The sequence below is a fragment of the Eptesicus fuscus genome, chromosome 5 (assembly GCF_027574615.1).
Source record: "Eptesicus fuscus isolate TK198812 chromosome 5, DD_ASM_mEF_20220401, whole genome shotgun sequence".
NCBI classification, from domain to species: domain Eukaryota; kingdom Metazoa; phylum Chordata; class Mammalia; order Chiroptera; family Vespertilionidae; genus Eptesicus; species Eptesicus fuscus.
The window spans coordinates 37,730,058-37,750,048 of NC_072477.1; the positions used below are offsets into that span (position 1 = coordinate 37,730,058).

The following is a 19,991-nucleotide window of genomic DNA, read 5'->3' on the forward strand; positions in this document are numbered from 1 at the left end:
CATGATACTATTTCACCAAGTTTATTTCATGTATAAACTCCTACCATACTTAGAGGATTGTCAGGGCTCAGGTCTTCTTAGCTCCCTAAGATGCTTTTATCTTCCCAATAGGGATAAACTACCAGACTAAAGAAATGATTAGTATATAATGAGAAAGGTAATTATCACTATAATTACTGAAAATATAGGGACCAAACATATATAAGATGTAGATGCAGCAGACACTATGATGAAAACAAGATGACTGCAAACATGCAAAGAAAAGAGTGGATATTGTCTTAAAATGGAGCATTTTGTTTCACTACTACAATGCTCATTTATTCAGTGCTAAAAATGTTAAAAATAAATATGTCTCCCAACAGACTTTTCTATGCAGCAAACATGACAGAATGATGAAATTAACTTAATTCAAATATAACATAGCTTTTATTTTCTATATATAATCATATGGGGAAAAAAGTAAACCCATATGGGAAAAAAAGTCATACTCTAAAGGAGCTGTTATACGTATAAAAGTCATACATATTTCCCATGTATTCATTTTTTTGGGGGAAAAAATGTAACCAGGCCAAATGTATACCCTCAGAAATTAAAATAATACTTTTTTCTACATCACCAAATAATTAAGACCTATTATCCAAAACACTTAAAAGTAATGCTTCCAAAACTTTATAATTACTTACAATATCATAAATTTCTCGGTCATCCTCATCAGCTAGGGTCAACAGTGCTACCAATGGATAGCGAGATCTGGGCACTGTCCCAAAGTCTTCAATGTTAGTATCTTTTGGTAACTGGCAATATATTTCTTCTTTGCTGTCCTTTTTAATACTTTTTGAAAATGTAAAGGTAAACTGTCACTATAAGCAAAAATACAATAAAATACCAAAGGGAATCGTAACTTAGCAACACTTTATCCATAAAAAGTCTAATGTCTAAAATTCTCATGTCCTAATAGATATAAGATAAAGGATACAAATACTGTTCTCGATGGAGATATTCGCTATACAAAGCATCTTCCAGTGTTTGGGGAGTGCTTATTCGGAAGCAATAAACGTGCTTCTGCAGAGCCTCGTACAATTTTTGAACACTGCACCCCCAGTAGCATGTGAGAAGGCTATCTTCAAGGCAATCTGTTGTCAAAGTTATGCCAGCTGTAGAAGACAAGTAAGACAGAGAAGAAAATTACCTGACGTAATTTCTAGTACAATTATACATAGCGAGTAATAAAAGCCTCTTTTTGGATGCTGGCCAGGCTGCTGGCAGTTCAAGGAACTCATTAAAGGGTATGTGCCTATAAACGAAGGAACTGGTCTCTAAAACAGGAGATATGAAAAACCTCAATGTCTACACAATTCTGAAGCACTACCAGTAAACCTGATTATTTATACATTTATGCTTGGAAGTGATCAATTCAATGTTTTTGGTGACTTCAAGACTTTTCCCACAAAGATTTTACAAACTGAAATACAGTTCACTAATTGTCAGCCTACCTCTCTAATAGTGTCTACAATCCTAAAGTAGATCCGCACAACCTTGTAACTACAAGCAGAGCAGAGCTCTCTCTGAAAGTGGATCCACACCACCCGCGGCTCCACAAGATGATCACTGGAGTAGGACAAATATTAAAAAGAAATTGAGCTTTACTAATATCAATATACACACTGACAACATTAATATACATTCTTGTCACAAAGTTAATGTCCCATGTAATATGCAAAATATCCCGAGGAAAGAGTGGAGATTCCAAAACATGGAAGTTTAATAGTGATGTCCTCTTTCATTTGTTTGCTTTCAGCATAATAAAAGATATTATGATTTGAGTAAAGCCGATTAAGGGGGCATATAAATTATAATATATAGTTTTATCTACTTGCTTATGGATTTACTATATGCCACCTAAGTGATTTTTTCCCCCTCCCTTGTAGCAATAAGTTCAAAGGCAGCCACATCAGGTGCCTCACATTGCGGGCAGCGCAAGCTGCAACATCTAGTGGTGAGTGGCAGTGGTGTACTTGCTAAGACAAAAGGAAACGTTTTTTGGTCATTGTGAGGCAGGACAGTAAGAAGCTGGGAAAATTCCTTGACAAGTGGAATGAGAGAAACTGAGACAAGATAGTTAAACAAGGCTGAGCAATTAAGAGCCTGCTAGTTAATCACAAGATCTTATCTTCCCTAACCAAGGACACTTAAGAGCAGATGGTTTATATCTCTCCTCCCCAACCAGAGAGAATAGCTTAAATCACCCAAACTCCAGAATGGATGAAGGAAGGGAAATAAATAACAAGAAAAAACAATTAGAGTCAGACAAATCCAAGATAAAAGTAAAGCAGTGAAACTGACCATAGAATGATCCCAAACTCCCCTACAGGCTCATTTTGATACATCACCATATTAAAGGACTCACCTGGAAAGCTGCTGAATATTCTATTGAGACCCTCCCCTGAGACCTCCCTAAAATTCCCTTTAGAAAACAAATAAAACCCCTTAAGACAAAAGACCCAGTACTCCCTTGAGCACTCCGGTACCATTTCTTCAGGCATGTACTTTTACTTTCTCTCCCCAGCTCTAAAGGTTTCCAGGAGACTTGCAATCAGGTGAGCAATGGGCAGCAGCAACTAGTCCTGGGCTAACCCTGTCAACTGTCTCCAAGGGTCCTCCTTTTGCCTCTATGACTTTCTTTGCTAAGTCCACACAGCCCAGCATGGCTCACTTCTGTTACTATAATTTGTTTCCTGAATCCACGAGGCCCCACATGACTCAGTTTTGTTCCTATGACCTCCTTTCCTGTAGCCAAACAGCCCAGAGTGGCTCAATTCTGTTGCTGTGACTTCCTTTCCTGAGTCTAGGCAGCCCAGTGTAGCCCACTCCTGTTGTGATCTTGACTCTTCTATCTTAAGCCTATCCTTTGTTTCACTGCTCCCAACTTTAAGAAAGGTACTCTCAAAATCATCTGGACGCATGTTGTGCACTTTTTCCTACACAAAGTCAAGAACCCACACATTCCAGATCGTGCCAGGGCAGATCTGCTTCAGTCCCGGTCACTTTCGGTGACAATTGTTCCTGAGTGAACAACCTTGGTCTCTGATTCTGGCTCTCCAAACCTACTGGCAAGTCTGTATGCTATTTAAAATCCTACCCCCTCCCATTTTATTTATTTATTGTTGACAGTATTACAGATATTCCCCATTTCTCCGCCCTCAATATCCTTTTATTGGAGTCATTTCTGTTGCTTGCTAATAGGAATTCTGATTAATATATTACCTACTTTTAAAGGTGATTAAGAGAATGTGTTGGAAGGAGATACACAAATACAACCAGATCATTCACAGGATGCCAAATATTGTACTAAGTACAAAGTGTCAGATTCTGAGTATGTATAGTAGCAGTGACATAGAGCAATTTCTAATCACAGTTAAGCAAAAATTTTAATTGACAGAAGTTTTACATACATAATTGATACCAGATTTGATTTCACATTTTTATGATTCTATCAGGTATTAATTCAATTAGCTTTATTTTTCAATTAGCTGTTAAATAACTGAAGAAAATCACTCCATTAATACGAATTTAAAATATATGTATTAAAAATCATACATAATTTTCTCTGTCACTTTAGAACCACACAAAGTGAGGCAAAAAAAAAAAAATTGAAAGTAGAGGGGAAAGGGGAAAAAAATTAAAGCCTACAAAAAAAGTGGGGCTGGGGGGGAAGACCCAGAAAAGTATTACTGGCAAAAATGTAAAAAGATGTATAAATAGGCTATTCATTATAGCACTAGTTACATCAAAATGCTGTACTCCACCTAAATGTTCATCAATAGGGGATTAAATTAATAAAATATGGAATACTCTCCAATGAAGTACTATGAAGCTCATCAAAAAAAATTGAGGCACACCAAAATATCTGTGTATAGTACTACTGTGGAATGAGCTCAGAAGATACCATTAAATGAAAAAAGCAAGGTGTAGAAAAGATTACAGGGTGGGGCAAAAGTTGGTTTACAGTTGTGAGTACGTGAAATAAGAGTTTATTCTTGTATTATTATTTATTATTTATTGTATTATTTTCCAAATGAACAACTGTAAACCCATTTTTTCCCCACTCTGTATTTAGTATGTTACTGTTTATCTCACAGGAGAGGATATCCAAATATATGTGTTTGTTTACACTAAAGAAAGAACAATGGAAGGATAAGCCTTAAAAAACAAACGCCACTTTACAGAACATACATAAGATCAGTCTAACTGCTTTGTAAAAAGAATCAGAGTTCCAGAGAGTCAGAGATAAATAAAACTTGTTTATAGACTTTGTATACTTGACTAAAATGGGGCACATCACAGACTACAGATTACGATATTAATCAGATTTTAATGTCTCTGATATTAATATTACAAGCAAATGAAAAAGAATGACAGATTCTATAAAACTCTGCCCTCCACAATCTTTCATAACTTGTCTTTTACACAGACTGAGGAGAATATATTGATTTACACTAAGGGTTCAAATATCCTTAGACAAAACTATTCTCCCTTTAGTTTTTATCACTTCTTCTGCAAAGATCCTTATATTCAATTCCCATTCTTACATTTTTTAAGTCTTCTAAAATTCAGTGTGCACACAATAACATCTTAGATCAATAGCATTAACAGAATTGAAAGACAGACATAACCCAGAAAATTCAGAACCCCAATGAAGTGAAGCGACCTAGGTAGGATTTCTCTCAACCTGCCTACCCGTAACAACAAAATAAAGAGACAGTGTAAAAGATGGTGTTGCAAGAAATTGAAAAAAAAAGTGGGGCTATAGTCAAACGAGTTGAGCCATTAATAAAAGGAGAAACAAGGGGGCAGTAAAGCCACACACCTTCTTACAGAAAAGTCTCTGTGAGAGAAGAACGTATTAATATACAAGGAGCCCCTGCACGAGGATGATGAAACCAAAATACTGGGAGATGAAAATTTTGGTCGTAAGGAACAGAAGCTCACAAATTCCTCCAAAAATGCTGTGTGTCATTTTGCTTAACCCTTTTGCTTATATTGGCTCTTCCCAGGGTAAATAAGTCAAAACACCAGAAAGCTGTTTACAAAAGGACAGAATTCCTGAATTGAATTAATACAACACATCTAATATGTCCTGAGTACCTACTTTCAATTTCATTAAAACCTCTACATTGAGGACATGGAAACATCATAAATCCAAATACAGTATCATTACAGAACAACAACAACAAATGCCCAAAACCCACCTCTGGTAAACAGAACTAAATGACTAAGATTAAAAATGAAAATATGTGATACCTTAATCAATAAAGAAATTAAAAAAAAAAGATTAAAAATGATTCTCCAGCACTTGCTGGTCTGGCTCAGTGGATAGAGTGTCGGCCTGTGGACTGAAGGGTCCCAGGTTCGATTCCCGTCAAGGGTACATGTCCGGGTTGCAGGCTCCATTCCCAGTAGGGGGCGTGCAGGAGGCAGCCTATCAATGATTCTCTCTCATCATTGATGTTTCTATCTCTCTCTCCCTCTTCCTTTCTCCCTGAAATCAATAAAAATATATTTAAAAACAAAACTGATTTTCTGGTTCATTTTCAAGTAAATCAGTTCTCTATATGTTCTCTGACCCTCTCCTATGTGTCAGGCACCTTGGGAATAGTGATTTAATAAACAAAACAAGCAAACAAAGCCCTGGATTTTTAAACTATTTACACACCAAAAGAAGTAACTTTTTAAAATATCACAATTATTGCTCAGAATATTATTTCAATATCCTGGTTAGACATATTTAATGACACCCATCGTTGCACAGTTTAAGGAAATGAATTTTATTCTGCCGAATAAAGAAGAATTCCCACCAATTCTTTTCCTTATTTCCCCATAGAAGACAGATGAGTAATATGCATTGGTATTTAAAAATTAAAATACTTCAATAAGCACACTATAAGTACACAGATTTAAAATTTTCTTTGTGTACTTCAGTAATGCTACTGCTGGTTAGCATATAGCGTGTTGGGCATAGCTGAGAGATTTCCAGCTTCCAACATTTACAGGGCAGGCACTATTTAGGACTATTTCTATCTTAATAACGGCAGACTGATGGATTTCCTGACACTTTCTAGTTCACAGTGTCCTGTGTTTGTTTGCTCACGATATATCCATTCTTACTTTCCCAGTGTCTCCAGGCTTTGGATCTATGCTGCAGGAAGAACCACTTTTTACTAGAATTTAAAAAAATATATATATTTTTATTGATTTCAGAGAGGAAGGGAGAGGGAAAGATAGAAACATCAATGATGAGAGTGAATCATTGATCAGCTGCCTACTACACGCCCCCTACTGGGGGCCCAAACTCAGGCATGTGCCCTTGCCTGGAATCGAACCTGGGACCCTTCAGTCTGCAGGCCAATGCTCTATTCACTGAGCCAAACCGGCTAGGGCTGTACTAGAATTTTTTACAGGCAGTCCTGCTCAAGAGCCAGATGTGACATTATAGCAGGTCCAAGTGCATGGCCACAAAGGTCAGAGATCACCAAGCCACCACTATTCTGTACATTTTATTCAGGCATATTTCCTAAATAAGCTACTCTTCTCTGTCATATCTTGAAATTTGGCTTTCCCAAGTGAAAAATGTCAGAATGAATTCCTTATCTACCACTAGTGGGGGAAAAAAAGTCCTTAATTTCCTTCAATTCATAGGGGTTATTATATATACAGTGTCCCAAAAATGTATACACACTTTAACAGCTGATAGCTCAAGTTTGAAAATGAAACATATTTTAATAAACACTGCCTTCAAAGTGTGTGTATACATATATCTATACACATACACAGTATAGTATTTACAGCTAAGGAAGAAGATAAGAAATTCTGTACTTTTTCATTGTAAATCAAGATTTACTTAAGACTGATAGTATAACTAATTTTTGACAAGTGATTCTGAAAAGTCAGAGGCAGGAAGATGACTAGACAAGAAAGTTCACAGAAGACAAGGGAGCAGGATGTCAACAGGAAGGACTGGTCAACTCTGTCAAACTCTGCAGAGAGAGCACTAACTCAGGCCTGAAAAAGCGCTCAGTAAATTTATGACTGCCGGGGGTTAGGGGTAGAGGGCTAATCAGTGATCTTGGGGAAAGCCATTTCAATAGAGGAATACAGGTAAAAATCAGACTACACTGCTCTAAGGAGTAAAAGGGAAGCAGGCTAAGAGGAGAAGGCAAATGCATATCGCTTTTAAGAAGCCTGGCTGTGGCCTAGCTGGCGTGGCTCAGTGGTTGAGCATTGACCTATGAACCAGGAGTTCACGGTTCAATTCCCGGGCAGGGCATATGCCCACAACTTGATAATCAGTATGGTGCATGCAGGAGGCAGCTGATCAATGATTCTCTATCATCACTGATATTTCTCTCTCTCTCCCCGTTTCCCTTCTTCTCTGAAATCAATTATATATATAGATGTGTGTGTGTGTATTTTTTTTTTTAAAGCCTGGGTATGAAAAAGAGAAATAGGACAGTAGCTAGAATAAGATGAAGAGCCGAGAAAGTTTAGGGTTGTTTTTAAGATACCAGAAATGTGAGCAAGCGTAAAAGGTGATAGGGTCTCAGCCCAGAGGACCTGGTAGAGCTACAGAACTGTACCTAGAACTGCATGCTCTGTATCTCTGCTTAACTGTCACAAAAGCATTTACAGGTCCAGAAGTTCAAAACTGAATTCATTTCCTTTCTTCCCAAACCTGCTTCCTCCTGTATTTCTCATCTCTGTAAAAAGACCCATCTATGGAGGACCCAAGCAAAGAATTTGAGTGTTCGCTTACGCTTCTGTCTTGTCTATGCCCAGCATCCCCTCTCTTTCACGCCACTGGTTCCTAGATAGGCTCACAGACAATTTGTTTTCCAAGTACAGAAAAAAACAACTACCATCTATTATTACCATCTACCAAAATAATTTTAGACCAAAATATCTTAATTTCAGACTAATAGACAGCTGTTCTTCAGAAGGTGAGCAACCTTATATTAACTGAACTTACACTATATCATTCTTACCTTTCTCACTGCACTGAAACCAATGAAAATGGCACCCTGTCCTAACAGACTTCTCTTATTAACACCTGTGATACTTCATTTTAGTGTAAATAAACACATATATTTGGATATCCTCTCCTGTGAGATAAACAGTAGCATACTATATACAAGGTGAGGCAAAAATGGGTTTACAGTTGTTCATATGGAAAATAATACAATTAATAAATAATAATACAAGAAAATTAAAGGGCTAAAACAGGGACAGAAAAAGAGAGAAGAATTTTGGGAAAATAGCTACCAACTTGAAATCGAAGCTGAAGATGGATTAGCGATCTCTAAGCCAAAAGGATTCTTGACTTGTCTCATTTGCTTTTTGAAAACTCTTGTTTTGAACTGGGTCTCTTCAGAATTTCTCAGAATTACTGGAACATCCCAACCAAACCTGAAGGTGAAAATAAAATAATACATTATTTTAACAAATGTTGAAACTTTGTTATACTAATAGCCCTGCGCACAAATCTATGGGCCAGTGGTCTCTTCTGCCCTCCTGTAGCTCCCCCACCACCCCCCATACCTTCCTGCCCTGCCCCCTCCTGTAGCTCTCCGCTGCTTGTAGTTCGCTGCCCCACCCTCCTGCAGATCCTTGATCCAGTCGTTAGGCGGTGGTCGTTACGCTTCACAACGTAACTGATAATTAGCATATTCCTCTCTTATTATATAGGATGTAGACTATGTTATGCTTCATTAGTTAATCCTCTTAACATATCAGGAAAAAGAAATAAGTTACTCAATTTACATTATATTTGAGAGTTAATTTAGAAATAACAGAGAATAGCAGTCCCCTAGAATTGCAATATATTGTTAAGCTGGCTGAACCGACATACTCTTGAAAACAGAGTTCTATGGTTAAAAACAAAGTATACTGATTATAAATTGTACCTAATGTAAGAGCAAAAGCACAATAGAATTATTAAATTTTTAAAGACATTATAGATAAATACATATATTTTTAAAATATATTTTTATTGATTTCAAAGAGGAAGGGAGAGGGAGAGAGAGATATATAAACATCAGTGATGGAAGAGAATCATTGATTGGCTACCTCCTGCACACGACCTACTGGGAATCGAGCCTGCAAACTGGGCATGTGCCCTTGACCAGAATTGAATCTGCAGGCTGATGCTCTATCCACTGAGCCAAACTGGCGAGGGTGACAAATACATATTTAATATGCAGACTATTTGATATTATTTATGGGATAAGACAACTTTTAAACACCAAATATAGCCCTTCATTTATATAGCATATTTTCTCATTTTAAAGTTCATGCAAAAATGTGATAATGAATATTGAACAGGCTTAGAAGAAAAATGAAAAGGACTAAATTCAATTCTTTATAAAACTAGAAAGCAGCTAAGTTTACTCAATTTAAATAAAATAACTGAAAATGAATACACATTAGTTTAACCAAGAGACTTTAGATTAAGCATGCAGTTAGGTTCATACTTGGATGCACTCTCTTCTCTCCAAATACTTAGTAGTGATAGATAAAAAGAAAAAGAAAAATCAAAAAGACCCTGCTGAAATGAACAAACAAACTGTGTTTAAACAAAGGAACAGAAGAACTCAGCAATGAAAAGGAATAAATTATTGCTACGACCATATGCATAAATCTCAAAAACAACATACTGCGTAAAAGAAGTCATGCTATGATTCCATAAAGTGAAATTCTAGAGTCTGTAAAAGTAATTGAGTCGAAATAAAAAACAAAACTGGTTGCTTCTGGGGTGTAAGAGAATGGGCTGACTGGGAAAGCGCATAAGGAAACTTTTTCTGGTGATGGTAACATTCTATATCTTGACAGAGGGTTGAGTTGTATAGATGATGTGTTTGATAACACTTAGGATATAAACATTTCATTGTATATAAATATTACTTCAAAAGTAAAGTACAAGTGGGTGAAGAGTACAAGTTACTCTGAAGTGATCAACAAATAAGATGGACTGATGGGTGGATGGAAGGATGGATGGATCAGGACAGACATGTAATAAAGTCATTATAGCAAAAGGTTGATTTGGAACCGAAGTGATGGGCATATGCATGTTTACTGTATAATTCTTTCATTGTATGCATGTTTGAAAGTTTTAATAATAAAATGTTGGAAAGAAGAGACATAGTTGGGTTCAAAGACATCTTTATAAATTTGAAAAGGGCAAAAAATATAAAGTGATGAGTAAGGCTTATGCCATGGTTTGATGGTCTCTGGGTCTGGCAGTAGGCAGTGGAAACTAAGCCTTCACATACAAGTTGTCCACTCAAGACAAGGACAGAACCAGGTTTACAACTTGAATCCAGGTGTTGGGTTAGGTCATTTTAAGAACTGGTCCTTTACTAAAGGAGGGGACTGTCTATAAATCTGGGTGTAGGCAATTGTAAAATAGTTAAAAGAGGTCCCCAGTTCCATTCCAGGTCAGGGTACATGCCTGTGTGGGCTCATTTCTAGGTAGGGGGTGGGCAGGAGGCAGCCAATTGATGTTACTCTGTCACATCCATGTTTCTTTCTTTTTCCCTTCCTCTAAAATCAATAAAAAACTTAAAAAAAAAAAAAAAGCTGAAAAGCAAGCATCGAACAGATCACACTGTTTCCAAGTAAGTTAACTGCATCCCAAAACAAAGCTCAAGAATATTTATATGGCCCTAACAGGTTTGGCTCAGTGGATAGTGTCGGCCTATGGAGTGAAGGGTCCCAGGTTCGATTCCAGTCAAAGGCATGTACCTTGGTTGCAGGCACATCCCTAGTAGGGGGTGTGCAGGAGGCAGCAGATAGATGTTTCTCTCTCATTGATGTTTCTAACTCTCTATCTCTTCTCCCTTCCTCTCTGTAAAAAATCAATAAAATATATATATTTTTAAAAAGAATATTTATATGAATATAAACATCTACATCGGCCCTGGCCAGTGTGGCTCAGTTGGTTGGGTGTTGTCATGTGCACTGAAAGATGGTTGGTTCCATTCCTGGTCTAGGCATGTACACAGGTTTCAGGCTCAATCCCCAGTAGGGGGCGTGCAGGAGGCAGCCGATCAATGTTACTCTCTCACATCAAAGTTTCTCTCCCTCCCTCTCTCTGTAAAAATCAATAAAAAATATTTAATAATAATAATTTTAAAAAAGGAAACAAACATCCAGCATCAAGTAAGGTAAAATTCACAATGTTTAGTGTTCAATTAAAAATTACCACGCATGCAAAGAAGCAGGAAAATATGACCCACAATGAAGAGAAACTAATCAGCAGAAATAAACCCAAAAAATGACACAATACGGATACCAGAATAAGTAGACAAGGACATCAAAATACTTGTTGTAACTATACTTTTTAAAGAAGATAAGTAAAGATTGAGCATTTTATACAAAGATATGGATTATAAGACCCAAATACATTGCTGAAGATAAAAAAACACACTGAATGGGATTAATAGCAAATCAGATATTACAGAACAAAATATTAGTAAATTTGAAGATCTAGCAACAGAAAGTACATAATATGAAACACAGAGGGAAAAACAACAAAACAAAATATCAGTGAGATAAGGGACAACTTCAAGCAGTCTAATATACATGCAGAGGAGGGGCAGAGACCATATAAGAAAACTACAGACTAATATCACTCGGGAACATAGATGCAAAAAGTCTTAGCAAATTAAATCCAACAACATATAGCTCAATACATGCAGAAAAAGCACTAGCTAAAATCCAATGTCCATTCCTGATAAAAACCATCAGCAAATTAGGAATGTAAAGGATCTTAACCTGATAAAAGGCAGCAATAAAAAATGTACAGTTAACCTCATACTTGAAAAACTGCTTTCTTCCTAAATTCAGAAATAAGACACATAATGTGTCCTTAAGCAATCACTCCACCTCTGTGTAACTGTTACCCCACCTGTAAAAGTTTAAAACAGGGCTTGGCACAACGTAAGCGCTAACAATGATAATGTGGATGACGGAGTAGGAGTTGGCAGAAGGGCGAGAGAGAAAAAACAAATCCAGTAACTTCTCCTCTTAGATCCTCAGAGTCAATTATTCCATAGGTTCTATCTCCACTGCTCACCATCGCCCCGGTGCCTTTTAGAGGTTCAGTCAGGAATGTGGAGTGGTAGGACACAAGACATACCCTTTCTATAACAGCCACAGGATAACACCTTCCCCTTCTTTCCTTCATCCCTTGGATTGGGGGAAAAAAAAAAAATGAAGAAAAAGCACTCTAGCCTGGCCAGCGTGGCTCAGTGGTTGAGCGTCAACCTATGAACCAGGTCATGTTTTGATTCCCTGTCAGGGCATATGCCTGGTTGCAGGCTCTATCCCCAGTGTGGGGCATGCAGGAGGCAGCTGATCAACGATTCTCTCTCATCTTTGATGTTTCTATCTCTCTCTCTCCCTCTCCCTTCCTCTCTGAAATCAATAAAAATACATATTTTTAAAAAGATATATACATATATTTCCTGGCCTCTTCCTCATAATTTTAATTTTCCCTACCTTCTTCCACCCTTTTTCTTTACCCCCACTGTCTGGCTTCTTACACCCACACTAAAAGCTAGAATCCAGATCTCATAGTATCCATTTCTACTGTAGGTTCAAGCACCGTATTTCAGGTACTTTATCATGTTGTACCTAAAAATTGCAGTTAAAGACACCTTAAAAATGTAGGAGCCAGAAACTCCAAAAGGCAGGCCTTTGAAAAAGTAACGGGAAGCAGCCTGTTGTGAACATGAAATTCCTTTGTAATATGCTTTATATTCTCCATGATGTATCTGGTTTTAACATAAAAATATTTCTTCATGTTCCAATGCCTGTGCATTGAACGTCTGCCCCCTGGTGGTCAGAGTGCATCATTAGCTACCGGTCAAAGGGTCAAACTGTCGCTTAGGCTTTTATATATGTAGAGTTTACATTTTCCTTGAAGACTCATCCATGTAGCTATATTTAGTGTATTTTTGTGGCTGTATAATATCCTTTTGTATAAACATGTCATAATTTACGTATTCATTCTAATCGTAATGGACATTTATGTTGTCATTTTTTGGCCATTATGAATAATGTGTATGTAAACATTTTCATACAAGACTCTCCATGCACATACATGCATTTGCCAGGTAGACCCTGGAGGTGGAATTTCTCAGCCATAACGTCTGTGCTTCTTCAACTTTAATGGATAATGCTTACAACAGTTCTATGTGATGGTATCAATTTCCACTCCCACCAGCAATGAATGAGTGCTCCCCTTGCTCCATATCCTTGCCAAAACATCATTGGCCATCCTGGTAGATGTATGGTGGCATTGCAGTATGGTTTTAATTTCTATTTCCCTAATGATTAGTGAGGGTGTGCACTTTTTCTTATATTTATTGTTACTTAAATATCTTCCTTTGTGAAGTTCTTTCCCTGTTTTTCTACTGGTCTGTCTTTATTTTTCTTATTGACAGAAATTTTTTTTTTAAATTTAACAAATCTTTATTGTTCAGATTATTATAATTGTTCTTCTTTTTTCCCCCATAGCTCCCCTCCACTGGTTCCCACCCAACCCTCTGCCCTTACCCCCCCCCCATTGTCCTCATCCATAGGTGTACGATTTTTGTCCAGTCTCTTTCTTTTTTTTAAGGGAGAGGGAATGAGTGAGTTAGAAACATCGAAGAAAGAGAAACATCGATCAGCTGCCTCCTGCACACCCTCTACTGGGGATGTGCCCGCAACCAAGGTACATGCCCTTGACTGGTATCGAACCTGGGACCCTTGAGTCCATAGGCCGACGCTCTATCCACTGAGCCAAACTAGTTAGGGCTTGTCCAGTCTCTTCCCGCACCCCCCACACTCCTTTCCCCCCGAGAATTGTCAGTACACTCCCTTTCTATGCCCCTGATTTTATTATATTCACCAGTTTATTCTGTTCATCGGAATTTTTATTCACTTGATTTTTAGATTCACTTGTTGATAGCTATGTATTTGTTGTTCATAATTTTTATCTTTACCTTTTTCTTCTTCTTCCTCTTCTTAAAGAATACCTTTCAGCATTTCATATAATACTGATTTGGTGGTGATGAACTCCTTTAGCTTTTTCTTATCCATGAAGCTCTTTATCTGACCTTCAATTCTGAATGATAGCTTTGCTGGGTAATCTTGGTTGTAGGTTCTTGCTATTCATCACTTTGAATATTTCTTGCCACTCCCGACTGGCCTACATAGTTTCTGTTGAGAAATGAGCTGACAGTCCTATGGGTGCTCCCTTGTAGGTAACTAACTGTTTTTCTCTTGCTGCTTTTAATATTCTCTCTTTGTCTTTTGCTCTTGGCATTTTAATTATGATGTGTCTTTGGATTCTTTTTGTTTGGGGTTCTGTGCGCTTCCTAGACTTGTAAGTCTATTTCTTTCACCAAGTGGGGGAAGTTTTCAGTCATTATTTCTTCAAACAGGTTTTCAGTATCTTGCTCTCTCTCTTCTTCTGGCACCCCCATAAGTCTGATGTTGGTACGCTTGAAGTTGTCCCAGAGGCTCTTTACACTATCTTCATATTTTTGGATTCTTTTTTCTTTTTGCTTTTCCATTTGAGTGTGTTTTGCTTCTTTGTATTTCAAATCTTTGACTTGATTCTTGCGATCCTCTTGTCTGCTGTTGGATCTCTGTATAATATTTTTTATTTCAGTCAGTGTATGCTTAATTTCTAGTTGGTCCTTTTTCATATCCTCGAGTGTCTCGCTAAATTTATCGGCCTTTTCTAGGAAATTCTTGAAAAACCTTATAACTGTGTTTTTGAACTTTATATCCAGTCGTTTGCTTTCCTCCATTTCTTTCATTTGTGACCTGTTTCTTTGTCTCTGCATTTTGGCTGCTTCCCTGAGTTGATAGAGTGGCTTTGTGTGCTAGGTGTCCTATAGGGCTCAGTGGCTCAGCCTCCCCAGTTACCTGAGGTGGACACTCTTGGTGCACCCCTTTGTGGGCTGTGTGCACAGTCTTGTTGTAGTTAAGCCTTGATTGTTGTTGGTATCACTGGGAGGAATTGACCTCCAGGCCAATTAGCTGTGGGGATCAGCTGTGTCTACGATGGGAGAACTTCTGTGCTAGAGACACCCTTATGAGACAAGACTTGCAAAAGCCTCTGTACTCAGCTTGGATGGGGCGAAGTCTCAGGGCGGAGCAGACAGCATTGGTTTCCTGTCAGCCCTGCCCTAATAGGCCCCTGTGTCTCAGTGTCCTGTGGTAATCGCTGCAAGCACTTCTGAGAGAAAGCTGCCCTCGAGTTCCACCCGCTGCCAGACAATCCAGTTTCTCCCTGAATAAGTCTGGGTCCGCAGAGTCTCGCCCGGAACTGGAGTTCAGTGCAGTCGGGAGCTTTTGTCTCCCTCCCGCTTGAGAAGGCAAGCTGCGTACTCAGTTGCCCGCCCTTTCCGCGCGCGCGTCTTGGTACTTCTACCTTCTGCAGTTCCTCTGAGACTCAGTATGCTTTTCTCTTTCCTTCTAGTTGTAGAATTTCCACTCAGCCAGCCTTCCTGTGGTTCTGGATGATGTCCATTTTGTCTTTTAGTTGTAGTTTTGAAATTGTTGTGCAAGGCAGCAGTTTAGATGTTTACCTATGCCACCATCTTGGTTTTCTTGACAAAAATTCTTTATATGTTCTGAACATGAGCCCTTTGTTGGATTTATCTTCACCCCTTCTACATCTTGCCTTTTCAAGTTCATAATGGTATCTTTTGATGAACAGAGTCCTAATTTTAACACAAGTTATTATCCTTTTCCTTTAAGGTTAATGGTTTTGCTCTTTGGCTTTTCATTCCTGCCTTATCTGAATTATGTCCTAACACTGCTACATTTCTCAATTACTATCTCAGATGTTTTTGTATCACTGTCCTAGGGTTGGAGAAATAAGGGAAAGAGTGGGAGTTATTACAAGCTGGAAACTTAAACGGACCCCCCCGCCCCCCCAAAGCTAGGACCCAGACCTTTTTGGTAGCAGTTCTGGCCAGCTGGTGCTGATATCTCTGAAGGAGTGCCATAAGACTGATTCTAGATATGAGAAAAAAATGATAAGCTAAAAAAAAAAACCCCTGCTGCAACTTGGGCCAATTGTCACTGCTAGGTTGAAGGCCAATGTTGCAAAAATGAAGACCAGGAAAGGGGAGCAAATTTTTAAGAAAGAGACTGGAAGGCTGGAGGAGGAAGAGGAACTTGAGGAGGAAGAAGAAAGAAGATATGGAACTAGCACAAGAGAAATGTGGTTTGCAAAGTCCCAGCCCCAGTATCATAAAGCAGAATAGAGAAGAGCATATTTGCTGAGAGGCAGCAGCCTTTGAGAAAGGTCGACTTACAGTATATCTTTGTGGCAGTACTACAGGACATAGGGTCCTTCCCCAAGGGCACCTGACCTCCCCTTCCATCAGAAGCTCCCAGTCTATGGACTGGTTTAGACCTGGAAACTGGGTGAAAGGTCATACTCTCCATTGTTGTGACCCAAGTCAGATCTCTGGCTCCAGACCTGGAGTTTTTCCTTTTATGCAGTTCATGTAGCATTTAGTAAGCCACCATCTATTTCATTCCCAGGGACATTGTAATCCATTACACACTGCCAAAGATCCCTGCAGGCCAAAATACTTTCTGCTTTGTCTTCCCTTACATGGAACATGTCCACCTTGACTTCTGCGGTTATGTGTTGCCACTAGACTTTAAGTCAGGAAGTCTGCCCTAAGGGCAGCATCTCTCATGATCATAAATAGCCTAGAGAAGGTAGGTGCCAGAGATTTCCAAGGATAAGTCTCCTCTCAGTAATATATTTCTCAGTGCTTCATGCAAAGCAACTGCCCTAGGCGAGATTATTATAAAATCTTTAAACACAGAAAGGCTAATTTTCTCAGACATGGAAAGCAGGCTGCTTCCACCAACAAGGAAGGCTCAGAGTGACTTGGGGTTTCCAGATGCTCAAGTCTATTTCGATGTTCCCATTCCAAGTTTCAGGGCTCCACTTCTTTCTAATCGGTGTCCTAAATGAGATATCTACAGGGCTGTGCAATGCTATTACAATTAAAGCTGTGTTCAATTTTTAGCTCGGGCTACCTGATAAAGTGCTTTAGAACCACAGAAACTCTCTTATTCTCTAAGACTTGATCTGAGAGTTAAAAGACCTGAGTTTGTCTGTGTTTCCCCCCCACCCTGTAAGTGCTCTAGTGATCTCAGAAGTAACCATCCCACCCATCCCTCAGTCCTTATAGTCATCATTACTGCCATAATGGTCAAGTGCGTTAGCCACTGGTACCCAAGGCAGCGGTCGCTAACCTTTTGGACCTCACGAACCACAGTTGGCGACCGCTGCCGCAAAGCACTTGCTTCAGAAATCATTGTATCACAATCACCCAAAAGTAGTTAATGATTTTATTAACTGTGATGCCAATGTATGCCATAAATTGGCAAGGAGCTGAAGAAATGACCATCTCCAACTCCATCTCTGAGGCTCCCCTCCCCCCAGGATCCCATTCTTAGTAATAATTTATCGACATTTTTATCAGTCCAGTCAGGAGACCAAAATCACACCAGTAATTTTAACAGAGGTAATCTATATATATAGAATCCTAAGCAGCCAGCTGATCATTCGACCGTGTGACCGGTAGCTATGATGCACACTGACCACCAGGTGGCAGATGCTCAATGCAGGAGCTGCATAGCTGCAGTGACTTGGCAGATGCGGTTCTCGGGTGACGCACGGAACCAGAGAGGAGGGAGCCCGATTCCAGGGTGTGTCACCGAGAACCTACCTCTCACAATCCGGGACCGCTTAGGGGATATCAGAGAGCTGGTTTCAGCCCAATCCCTGCAGGCCAGGTCGAGGGACCCCACTGGTGCACGAACCATGCACCAGGCCTCTAGTTTAATATAAAAAAATGTTAACCAGATTTTAAAGAACTGAAAAGGCAAAAGAGGGGCACTGAGTATCAAAAAAGTGCTAATAATAGGAAGCAACGGTCACTCTTAGGATAAGATATAGAGGAAAAATAGTTACTAGAGCCTAGAAATTTGGATGAAGGTCCCCCATAGAGCTGGGACTCAGATCTGAGGAAAGGGTATTGATATCTTTGAAGGGTTGCAATGAGGCTGGTTCTAAGAAAGTGGGACACTATGAACTGGAAAAAGTGGGAATGACTGTGGTGAGACAAACAAGAAAAAGAATCAAACAGGAAGTGGCAAGTCCTCTTGTCCTCTAGCCTTCCACTCTCCCTCCCCTATTGGCAAAGCCTCATGGGCAGCCAGCTAGCAAAGAAAAAATGAGGTTTAGAGGATCTGCCTCAGATTCACAAAGCAGAGTACAATAATGGCGATATCAAGCCAAGAGACAATCCTATATAATAAAAGGCTACTACACAAATTGTCCCCTCGGGAGTTTGACTGACCAGGAGTTCAACCGCTAGCTATGACGTGTGCTGACCACCAGAGGGTGGCATGGAAAGAAGGAAGGCCCCAGCAGCTAGCAGCTGGGGGAAGGAAGGCCCCGGTTGGCAGCTGGCAGCCGGCAGCCAGGGGAAGGAAAGCCCCGATTGGCCCTGATTGCCAGCCAGGCCTAGGGACCCTACTGTGCATGAATTTCGTGCACTGGGCCTCTAGTAGCTTAATAACCCATAGTCAAGAAGAAGCAGGGAGTAGCAACAGAGTTAGGCTCTCTGATTATTTGAAACTGTTCAAAACTGTTAAAACTGTGTTTTTTTCTACACAGTACATGGCAAATAGCAGGAGTTTAATAAATGTGAGCTACTAGGATTCACAGAAACCACCACGTAGTTAAATAGAAACACCATACTTCTAGTTGCATGATTCTTTACTATTGCTATTGACATTCCAATAATCAGAAGTTCCTATTCTTTTTCCACTCCCACACAGTGCAGCTAGACAAGGAGAACGGTGGAAAGAAGCAATGAGAAAGAAACTCAGAGCTGTACTGAGATAAAAACCATGAGAGAGAAGAAAGATGACCGCTAGGGACTATATTATGAGAAGTTAAAAAAAATGACAAGAGTGAAGAGCATAGTGGATTAATGGGTTTACCTTCTGCCTGGGGTACTATTAGAAAGTTGTTTTCATGAGATCTAGACGGTTTTCATTGTTTCTACTCAATGCATCTGTGACCTTGGCTTAGGTTAGCAAATAAATGCTAGTAAAAAATTTATCTAGATGAACAAAGCTAACCCAGATGGAGAGAATAGTTGGGTTAGCCTCAAGATCAGTGACAGGTTTGACCCAAATCAGGATGAAAATGACGAGCACAAACATGGTCTCTGGCCTTAGCAGTCCTGCACCCAGAATTCCAAAAGTTCTATAATTATCTTAGCTTCTACCCTTTGAAAAAACCATACCTAGAGTATCATTAAGTTTTCACACCAAGTCTTAAACTTGGCTGAACCAGGATTTGAACTAGGTCTAATACCAAAGTCTGTCTCTTAACCACTACAAACATGCGGTTCCTGACTACCCTTCACACACAGATGTTGCCATCATTACCAATAGGATCTTCACTCATTCTCCTCTTCCCAATACTGTTAAAGACAGATATCTAAAGTATCTCATTAGTTGGTCATTGAAAATTAAAATGCAAGGATATACTGCAATTATCAACTAGTCACCTATTTTCTTTAGTGGAGAAAAATAACATTTCTTTAAGAGAATAACAATAACATTGTAGTTATTTTAAAATCCTGTGTTAACACTGCTTTTCTCAACTGGGCAGCAGCTTCCTAATTCCAATCACAAACTTTCTTGAAGAACAATAGCAATAAAATCTAACAGGCCAAGAATAACAAATTGTGTAAAATTGGTCTTAATCTTCCCCCACCACACATGAGGAGTTTTATGCTCTACTGCCTACAAGGTGGGGAGCAGTGTGAAAGCGTTAAAACTCTTAGATCCTAAAGATAGCACATATGGTCAGAAAATGACAAGGGCGCCTG

The 19,991-nt window shown here is 39.1% G+C and overlaps 1 protein-coding gene across 2 annotated transcripts in view; it reads right to left on the bottom strand.

Moving 5' to 3' along the window:
• CGRRF1 (cell growth regulator with ring finger domain 1) overlaps positions 1 to 19,991 on the bottom strand; it is a 28,107-nt gene that overhangs the window by 7,182 nt on the left and 934 nt on the right. For both annotated transcript variants that reach the window (XM_028141725.2, XM_008139032.3), the window contains exons 2-4: positions 8,321 to 8,460; positions 977 to 1,154; positions 684 to 831 (exon numbers count right to left, since the gene is read on the bottom strand). In XM_028141725.2, the coding sequence (XP_027997526.2) occupies positions 684 to 831; positions 977 to 1,154; positions 8,321 to 8,460 (466 nt within the window). The remainder of the gene's footprint in view (positions 1 to 683; positions 832 to 976; positions 1,155 to 8,320; positions 8,461 to 19,991) is intronic.